Source organism: Siphateles boraxobius, unplaced genomic scaffold (assembly GCF_051911475.1).
Source record: "Siphateles boraxobius isolate OS27281-9 unplaced genomic scaffold, OSU_SipBor_1 365, whole genome shotgun sequence".
Lineage (NCBI taxonomy): Eukaryota > Metazoa > Chordata > Actinopteri > Cypriniformes > Leuciscidae > Siphateles > Siphateles boraxobius.
Genome location: NW_027508992.1, coordinates 64,193 through 75,000, shown reverse-complemented (window position 1 = coordinate 75,000; position 10,808 = coordinate 64,193). Strand labels below are relative to the sequence as shown.

The 10,808-nt window shown below is 43.6% G+C and overlaps 1 protein-coding gene across 6 annotated transcripts in view; it reads left to right on the top strand.

The window, feature by feature from the left end:
* The window catches only part of pde8a (phosphodiesterase 8A), an 81,367-nt gene that overhangs the window by 19,623 nt on the left and 50,936 nt on the right, over positions 1-10,808 (top strand). For all 6 annotated transcript variants that reach the window (XR_013190670.1, XR_013190669.1, XR_013190671.1 and 3 more), the window contains exons 2-3: positions 3,760-3,816; positions 9,476-9,666. Coding sequence is in view for 2 of the 6 variants with exons in the window: in XM_077196845.1 (XP_077052960.1) it covers positions 3,760-3,816; positions 9,476-9,666 (248 nt within the window). In the remaining 4 variants the exon portion in view is untranslated. The remainder of the gene's footprint in view (positions 1-3,759; positions 3,817-9,475; positions 9,667-10,808) is intronic.

Sequence of the window (10,808 nt, the reverse complement as noted above, 5' to 3'; positions counted from 1 at the left end):
AAATTCTGCATCAAAATTTATAGACGAGTAGTTTGTTTAGGCATGGTTTGTAAGGAATTATAAACCTGCGCACATATATTCAAACGCACATAACTATAGAATCAATTCTTAATGCGCATGTGAACGCCATCAGCGTCTATCACAGGTTCACGTTTAAAGTCTGTTTAGAGAGAACGGTGTCGTCTTAGCGGCCCCTAATTTAATAACAAACTATCATTTAGATGGAAGTGAATCAATCAAAACTAACTTTAGCTGGAAAAAACATTTTTCAAGAGCCACTATAAAACCAAACCAATCTCTGTTACCTTAAATTATATCTTTATCTCTGTAAAGCTGTTTTGAAACAATCTACATTGTTAAAAGCGCTATATAAATGAGGATGACTTGACTTGACTTGACTCACTCCTACACTCACTCCCACATTCACTGCGAGAGCGTGCGAGAGGCGAGAGCGTGCGAGAGGCGAGAGCGTGCGAGAGGCGAGAGCGTGCGAGAGGCGAGAGCGTGCGAGAGGCGAGAGCGTGCGAGAGGCGAGAGCGTGCGAGAGGCGAGAGCGTGCGAGAGGCGAGAGTGTGGGCGAGAGGCGAGAGTGTGGGCGAGAGGCGAGAGTGTGGGCGAGAGGCGAGAGTGTGGGCGAGAGGCGAGAGTGTGGGCGAGAGGCGAGAGTGTGGGCGAGAGGCGAGAGTGGGCGAGAGGGAGAGTGTGGGCGAGAGGCGAGAGTGTGCGAGAGGCGAGAGCGTGCGAGAGGCGAGAGCGTGCGAGAGGCGAGAGCGTGCGAGAGGCGAGAGCGTGCGAGAGGCGAGAGCGTGCGAGAGGCGAGAGCGTGCGAGAGGCGAGAGTGTGGGCGAGAGGCGAGAGTGTGGGCGAGAGGCGAGAGTGTGGGCGAGAGGCGAGAGTGTGGGCGAGAGGCGAGAGTGTGGGCGAGAGGCGAGAGTGTGGGCGAGAGGCGAGAGTGTGGGCGAGAGGCGAGAGTGTGGGCGGAGGAGAGTGTGGGCGAGAGGCGAGAGCGTGCGAGAGCGAGAGTGTGGGCGAGAGCGAGAGCGTGCGAGAGGCGAGTGGGCGAGAGCGAGAGTGTGGGCGAGTGTGCGAGAGCGAGTGAGAGGCGAGTGGGCGAGAGCGAGAGTGTGGGCGAGTGTGCGAGAGCGAGTGAGTGTGCGAGAGCGAGAGAGTGTGCGAGAGTGTGAGAGCGAGAGGCGAGAGTGTGCGAAAGTGTGAGAGCGAGAGGCGAGAGTGTGCGAGTGAGTGTGCAAGAGCGAGTGAGTGTGCGTGGGCGAGCGAGAGCGTGCGAGTGTGCGAGAACGAGTGAGTGTGCGTGGGCGAGAGTGTGCAAGAGAGAGCGAGAGAGAGAGTGTGATTGTGTGAGGGAGTGTGATTGTGTGAGATTGTGGGTGATTTTGTGAGTGTGTGTGAGAGCTCGAATGTGTGCGCAAGTGTTTGTGTGCCTGTGTGCATGAGTGTGAGAGATTGAGAGAGAATGCGTGAGTGTGTGTGAGAGAGTGTGAGAGTGAGCGTGTGTGTTTGTGAGTGTGAGCGTGAGTGTGTGTTTGTTTGTGTGTTGTGTGTGTATGTGTGGTCCCTGAACGCTGCTCCCTGAAGTGATCTGTGAGGAAGCGTTTGCCCTCTATATATCTCACACTGACGTCTGCCCTCTCAACAATGTCATCCACTTTCCTGTTATTCACTTCAGTGGAAAGCCACTGCTGTGTGTGTGAGTGTGTGCAGTGATTGAGCAGACAGGATGCAGTATGTGAGTCTGTGTCACTGCGTGTGCTGGTGAGATAGTATTAGCTGGACCAATAGCAATACAGCAAATTATTGAAAGGAATAAAAGTTCACAACAGAAGTTCTTGCTGTCGGACGAGCTTTAACTGGAGCGTTTGCGTGAGATGGCGGTTTACTAATCTCATTATCTAGTGGAAATGAGGCCACAGTGTCACTCTCCATGAGCACGACACACACACACACACACACACACACACCCCTCTTTGTGTAACTTCACTGGAAGTATGTGTGTGTCTTATGTAATGAATTCACAGCTGATTTGATTCTGTCTGTCAATTAAAACAAAGTTTATTTAATATAAAAAGGAAAAGGGGACTGTAGAAGCCTAACCCTAACAGCTACTGCTCTGCCGGCTGCAAGACGAGAGAGAGAGCAACAGCATGCGTCCTAGACCTAAAGTAGCTCCCGTCAGGTGACACCAATTAACCGATTGATTGCAGGTGATCTACCAGGGAAACTGCAATGACATACTAGTGCTGGGTAGTTTGAACAAAAATTTATATCACGTTTTTTTTCAAAATTATGGCGGTTTTCCGGTATATTGACTTTTTTTTTTCATGCACATTCAGGTGTTCAAAGCATTTTCTACTGGTTGAGAGAGGAATTACTGCAGTAAATTGACTTAGGATGGTCTATTTTCCTGTCATTAGTGAATATTGTAGAATAGAATAGTGCCCAGTATAACCTAAAATTGTTATTTCTTAACGTTCTAATAACGTTCTTATAACCAAGCAAGAACGTTAATACAACATCTAAAAACTGGACGTTTTGAATGTTCCTAGAACATTCAGAAATAAGGTTAATTATTTAATGGGAAATAACTTAATGGGAACGTTATGAAAATGTTCTTATAACCTAAAATTGTTAGCTGGGGAAGAGGATAGATCCGCGATTGCACCGAACACGTTTTAAGTGCAGGATTCTCTGAGCGAGCCCAGAGAAAATAGACCTATTCTAGCAAGAGCAGCGTGTCTGAGAGTCAGCACATTATATTCCGCGCGCGAGCAGAGAGATTCGCACTCGCGCATTATATTAATGTACTTTCGCGCTACAATAATGCGCTCTCGACATTTGACAGGAAAATAACGGCATAGTTCTGCAGCATCCATCTTCCCTGTAACGTAACACCAGAGCACTGCTGTTTACCCTCGCCTCGCAGTCGCTGCTTAGAAGTGCAACATTGTAAAGGGTCCGTCTGAAACAGTGTCGCGCGGCGCAGCGTAACTTTCGTTACGAACGTTGTGTAATTAAATACATCGGTATGGCGGTATATTAAAAATTTATATCATAACAAAAATATACACCGGTTTTCGGTATGAACCGGTATACCGGTGTGGGGTATACCGGTGTGGGGTATACCGGTGTGGGGTATACCGGTGTGGGGTATACCGGTGTGGGGTATACCGGTGTGGGGTATACACTCTTCCAGTGTGGGGGAGTCATGGCCTAATGGTAGCAGAGTTGGACTGGTGACCCAAAGGTTGCTGGTTCAATTCCAGTACCGGCAGGAATATGACTGAGGTGTCCTTGAGAAAGGCACCTAACCCCCAATCGCTCCCCGGGCGCCACTCAAGGCTGCCCGCTGCTCCGGGTGTGTGTATCCACGTTTGCAGTGTGTGTGTGTGTTCACTACTCACTACTCTGCTCCTAATGTGTGTGCACTTACTTGGATGGGTTAAATGCAGAGGTCAAATTCCAAGTATGGGTTACCATACTTGGCCATCACGTGTCACTTTCACTTTCACTATGACATACAGATTAGAACACTCACACATAACTAATCTAATCGACACACACATTCACGAAACAGAGTGAGTTTTAAAGCCATTTTCATCATTTTCAGATTCATGACAGTGTTTGTATTTTCCTGTAAGAAATGTACGTAATGGTGCATCAGAGAGGATGCTGGGATCATTTGCTGCACATTCATCCATGTGTCTGTTCGGATTTCAGATTAGTTCTCGACTGTCGTTTCAGAGCCCGTTGACGGAGGTGCAGTTCGGACCAATGAAGCTCTATGAAGATCAACTGCAGGTACGACTGTTCATTATTGTGTGTGTGTGTGTGTGTGTGTGTGTGTGTGTGCGCATGTTCTATATTGAGAGGCTCATTAATTCTTCAGGCTAATTTTAGGCCGGTTGAGTGAATCAGACGTGTGTGTCCTGAGATTTCTGGAGCTCTTGTGAGAATATGAATAATCTCTCCATGATTCTGTAGTGTTTGCTCAGTGTGTTTGCAGAGACGCACGTGTCGTCGGAACGATTTGAAGGGCCTGTAATGACAATGAAATCTATAACCGGTGTAGAAACCAAGCAGAAACCTTCCGGTCTCTCTCTCTCAACACTGAAGAGACTTATGCCTGGTTCAGATTACACGATTTTGGCACGATCCGTTTGACGTAGGGTGTCGTGGGGATTCGTAAACGACAACGGGCGTCGGGACGCAAGATTCGATCGTATCATCTCGTATAGTGTGTCATAGTGGGCGACAACCTACGTCGCGTCTGCGATGCTTTACGACATCACGACAAAAAGACTAGCATGTTTAATTTTTTTTAACGGTCGTCCACGACGGGTTCCGTCACATGTATGAGGTTGACCAATAGGAGCACAGAAGCTTTTCCGTACACAACTTTCAAAAATGGCGAAACGAAAGAGAGAGGGTTAGAACATATAAGAAAACAATATTTTACCTCAAGTTCTCTTCGGAGGATTGACAGCCCATACTGTCCTCTTCGAGCAATCCAGGAGCGTGTCCATTGTCGGGTTTTCTTTCTTTTTTTACGTTTTTCTTATCACAGGACAGCCAATACAACACTTACCGCTTCATCCATTGTTTGTTTACGTTCGTTTCCGGAAGTCACTCGCTACTAGTTTCGCCTTCTTGATGACATCACGCGCGTCGTTAAAGATGGCACGCGATGACTGGTCAGGAAGCAACGTGTAGTCTGACATGTTTCTTGTCCACGACGTGACAAGATTTTAGGAGTCAAAATCGTGTAATCTGAACCAGGCATAAAACTGCAGTTCCTCCACTGGCCACTCGAGGCCGGCTGCAGAAGAGACTCAATCCCATAAACCCTCATGTTAAAATGCACAACTTTACAGCAGAAAAAAACGTTCACAGTCTGGTGCAAAAAGTGGTTTTGGTCTATAAAGTTAATTTAGCTCTTCATGGCGAATGTGAGGCGTGTGATTTTTTTTATTTTTATAACTCCTCCGTTTAAATTATATTAAGCATAATTAAGGGCGGGGTCACTTGAGTAACAGGCGGATTGCTGCTAATTTCACTACTAGCCGTTTGTCTGCTAGCGTTAGCGTCACGTCACCTCAGCTAATCCGCCTCGCTGCACATTTTCGTTTATCCAGGAGTGACGCTGCCAAGATGGGGACGACCGACTCCGCCCACTTTGGGCTTCAAAAACGCTACGAGTGACGTCACACACACTATGCCCATATTATAGACCAGGGATGGGCAACTCCGATCCTCGAGGGCCACTGTTCGGCAGAGTTTGGCTCCAACACTGACAAAAATAATTTTTTAGTAATCCTGAAAACATTGATAAGCTTGTTCAGGTGCGTTTAATCAGGGTTGGAGCTAAACTCTGCAGGACAGCGGCCCTCGAGGATCGAAGTTGCCCATCCCTGTTATAGACAGTCTATGGTAGAAACTCTTGAACAAATGGAGTCTGGGGTTCGTGTGACGGGATGCGTCCTAAACCTCAGCGGCCACACCTTAGTTCATCCACGTTCCCCAATACAACGAACTCGCATACGCTCAATGAACACACACACGTCTTATAGCGCGAGTTATAGTCTGAGTCTCTTCTCTCATACTCCCCTGTCTAACTCCTGAACTGAGCTATCAACATAACAAAACAAAACAGAACAACGTTACTCAATACTGCAGAAACACAGATACACACAGAATGCTGTGAAATGATTAGTCTGAATTGTGCAGCCCTAGCGTTAGCATTAGAGCTTTAATTACTGTAGGAAAGTGCTAGTGATTTCCTTTTCCTGTTTTTGTCCTCCGCTGATCCCACATTCCCACAGAACACGCACATCACGCCGAGCGTCTGAACCGTCTGTACACACACATGCAGTGCTTCATCTGAGCCAGCGATTCTTTTGAACTGTCTGGTGCAGTGAATCTGTTCAAATGAACTGTGTGTTCATGTTAAAGGGACATATCATGATAATCTGAGTTTTTCGGTGTGTGAGTGCTATAATCCGGTGCTTCTATCAACCCGGAAAACGTGAAAGGTGAAACCCAGTAACTCTGTTCTGGTGAGTCTTTCTTCGCAAGCATGTCAAAAATAAGCTGATCAGATTTCGTTCTCCTTCTGACGTATGAAGACGATCATATTATAATATTACCGGTTATTAAAGGGGTGGTTTACTGCTTTTTTTCTTTGCATGATTGTGTTTATGGGGTGCAATATAACATGTCTTCGTTTTTTTTTTTTAAAGCCTTATTTTTCATAAATTTCACCTTATTGTAAGCCGCTTTCTCCTCTGTCATTTGAACGACCGGTTGAATCCTGATTCTGTGAAACCACTCCCTCAGAAACAGGCAATGGGCTCAGATTGGTTAGTTGGGCGGTGTGTTGCAATTGGCTAAACTGCGTCGGAAACTTCTAATGCATGTGAAGGCGAAAGCTGCATGTGACTTCCAATGTAAATAATGGTGTAATACTGCGTATCAGTTTGAGCCAGAATCAGACCCAGAAAGCGGCAATGAAGAGAGTCAAGCAGAACCTCCACAAACACGGCTCTTACAAAACGTTTCTGAATGGTACATTTTTGAATCATTATTATTATTCTATTCTACTATTATTATATAAGAATTTCGATACGCTGTTACTTGAAAATGCTACCGCTGCTTGTTAGTTTTTGAGATACGGTTTTCTCCTGATTAAATATTTAATATAACTGAATAAATGACTGAGTAATACCATTTTTTGAAGTTATTGTTTTATCGATATAATGAACAACCGTTTATCTATTCACAAAACTTAGTTTACTCTGTGTATCGTGTTCTTTAGGTGTACATGTGGAAACTGTGTTAAAATGCCAACAGAACGTGAAAACATCTGATAACAGCAGCTGAAGTAAGTTTGCTGTTGCGATTACATATCATTTTTTGAACTTTATACACGTTTGTCTTATACACACAAAATAGCAAAGAACTAACTAGCTACAAACAGCGTTGGCATTGGTTTACATTCTTGATCAAATCGAAAAATGACGTCAAAGTATACATGGAAAATACATTACCAAAATTAGTACAAAATTACAAATTCAGGTCCAAAATGTTTGTCATAGACACACGAAATAGCATAACTAAGTGGCTACTAAAGCAGCGCTGGCATTTGTTTACGTCCTTGATAAAAACTAAAACATTACGTCTGAAATTATACATGCAAATATATTATTGGAACTGAAAATAAAGTTGGAACTGATTCATGCTTTACCGGCCCTTAATCTGCACGTTATTACCGGCCCTTAATCTGCACGTTTATAATATTACCGGCCCTTAATCTGCACTTTTATAATATTACCGGCTCTTAATCTGCACGTTTATAATATTACCGGCCCTTAATCTGCACGTTTATAATATTACCGGCCCTTAATCTGCACGTTTATAATATTACCGGCTCTTAATCTGCACGTTTATAATATTACCGGCCCTTAATCTGCACGTTTATAATATTACCGGCCCTTAATCTGCACGTTTATTATATTACCGGCCCTTAATCTGCACGTTTATTATATTACCGGCCCTTAATCTGCACGTTTATAATATCACCGGCTCTTAATCTGCACGTTTATAATATTACCGGCTCTTAATCTGCACGTTTATTATATTACCGGCCCTTAATCTGCACGTTTATTATATTACCGGCCCTTAATCTGCACGTTATTACCGGCCCTTAATCTGCACGTTTATAATATTACCGGCCCTTAATCTGCACTTTTATAATATTACCGGCTCTTAATCTGCACGTTTATAATATTACCGGCCCTTAATCTGCACGTTTATAATATTACCGGCCCTTAATCTGCACGTTTATAATATTACCGGCTCTTAATCTGCACGTTTATAATATTACCGGCCCTTAATCTGCACGTTTATAATATTACCGGCCCTTAATCTGCACGTTTATAATATCACCGGCTCTTAATCTGCACGTTTATAATATTACCGGCTCTTAATCTGCACGTTTATTATATTACCGGCCCTTAATCTGCACGTTTATTATATTACCGGCCCTTAATCTGCACGTTTATAATATCACCGGCTCTTAATCTGCACGTTTATAATATTACCGGCCCTTAATCTGCACGTTTATAATATTACCGGCCCTTAATCTGCACGTTTATAATATTACCGGCCCTTAATCTGCACGTTTATAATATTACCGGCTCTTAATCTGCACGTTTATAATATTACCGGCTCTTAATCTGCACGTTTATTATATTACCGGCCCTTAATCTGCACGTTTATTATATTACCGGCCCTTAATCTGCACGTTTATAATATCACCGGCTCTTAATCTGCACGTTTATAATATTACCGGCCCTTAATCTGCACGTTTATAATATTACCGGCTCTTAATCTGCACGTTTATAATATTACCGGCCCTTAATCTGCACGTTTATAATATCACCGGCTCTTAATCTGCACGTTTATTATATTACCGGCCCTTAATCTGCACGTTTATAATATTACCGGCTCTTAATCTGCACGTTTATAATATCACCGGCCCTTAATCTGCACGTTTATAATATTACCGGCTCTTAATCTGCACGTTTATTATATTACCGGCCCTTAATCTGCACGTTTATTATATTACCGGCCCTTAATCTGCACGTTTATAATATCACCGGCTCTTAATCTGCACGTTTATAATATTACCGGCCCTTAATCTGCACGTTTATAATATTACCGGCTCTTAATCTGCACGTTTATAATATTACCGGCCCTTAATCTGCACGTTTATAATATCACCGGCTCTTAATCTGCACGTTTATTATATTACCGGCCCTTAATCTGCACGTTTATAATATTACCGGCTCTTAATCTGCACGTTTATAATATCACCGGCCCTTAATCTGCACGTTTATAATATTACCGGCTCTTAATCTGCACGTTTATTATATTACCGGCCCTTAATCTGCACGTTTATAATATCACCGGCCCTTAATCTGCACGTTTATAATATCACCGGCTCTTAATCTGCACGTTTATTATATTACCGGCCCTTAATCTGCACGTTTATAATATTACCGGCTCTTAATCTGCACGTTTATAATATCACCGGCCCTTAATCTGCACGTTTATAATATTACCAGCTCTTAATCTGCACGTTTATAATATCACCGGCTCTTAATCTGCACGTTTATAATATTACCGGCCCTTAATCTGCACGTTTATTATATTACCGGCCCTTAATCTGCACGTTTATAATATCACCGGCTCTTAATCTGCACGTTTATAATATCACCGGCTCTTAATCTGCACGTTTATAATATTACCGGCTCTTAATCTGCACGTTTATTATATTACCGGCCCTTAATCTGCACGTTTATTATATTACCGGCCCTTAATCTGCACGTTTATAATATTACCGGCTCTTAATCTGCACGTTTGTAATATTACCGGTGTGTGTGTGTGTGTGTGTGTGCAGGTACTGTTAGTGTTTGCCAAAGACGACGCTCAGAGCGGCAGCTTCATCTGGGCCTGTGAGCGGGCCGGGTTCAGGTGTAATGTTGCCCGAACACCAGAAGCGGCGCTGGAGAGTTTCCAGGAGAGGAACCACGACCTTATCCTCATGGATCACCGGCATGCCAGGAGTCTGGACGCGGAAGCGCTCTGCCGGTGTGTGCTCTCGCTGACTCCCGCAGGAACTGCTCTAACGCTCCTGTTCTTTTTTTTATTTTATGATTTATTAATGCATTTTGAGATACATTACAAAGCAGTGGGAGACAAAAAAGGCCCTAAAATACGTAACAGTAAACAGATACACAGAAGTCAAAAAAGAAAAAAAGAAAAAAAACAACAACTTACAAGTGCAATCTAATAGAATCCTGCATACACTAAACCTAATTATATATTGACCAGACAATACAAAAGTAGTATTATCTAGGCTGGTGACTGGTGGTGATTGGTGGGCTTGGGGTCTGGGAATGGGGTCCAAAATCAAACACAGAGAGCAGGGTCAAGCTGGAGAGTTTGGACATGTTCACGAAGGGGTCTCCAAAGCTTGACATAAAATAGTGCTAGGTCGGCGAAGAGAGTACCTAATTTTCTCTAACTTCATGAAATAAAGAACATCTCTAACCCAGCGTGTGTGAGATCGAGGGTGAGGGCTCTTCCAGTTCAATAAAATTAACCGTCTAGCCAAGAGAGTTAAAAAAGCTACAAAGTCTGAGAAATAAGAAGGCAAAGAATGACCAGGCTGGAAAACCCCAAATAAACCAATAATTGGACTAAGTTGTATTTCCACAGAGGTTATAGCTGACAATGAGATAAAAATGTGCCTCCAAAAGGAAGACAGTGCAGAACATATGAATTAAAGTGGCTGAACCAGACTGACACCGGTCACACTCCGGGTCAATAGCGGGGTTAATGCGAGCTAACCTGGTTTTGGACCAATGTGCTCTATGAACCACCTTGCACTGTATGAGTCTGTGACGTGCACAAAGAGAGGAAGAGTAAACCCTGTTCAAGACTGCTTTCCATGTCTCCTCGTTGATGTCAGTACCGATGTCTTGGGACCAGACAATGTGTAAGTTATCAGAGGAAAATTGCAAATTAACAATTATGTTCACTAATTTATAAATTGACCCTTTAGTACAAGGATCCACACTCAGAATAGTGTCCAAATCTGAAAGGGGAGGGGCATTTGGAAAGTTAACCATTTTTTTATGTAAAAAAGTCTCGAATTTGTAAATATCTGAAAAAATGGCTTTTGGGAATATTAAACTGGGAGGTCAACTGATCTAAAGAGGCAAAAACAC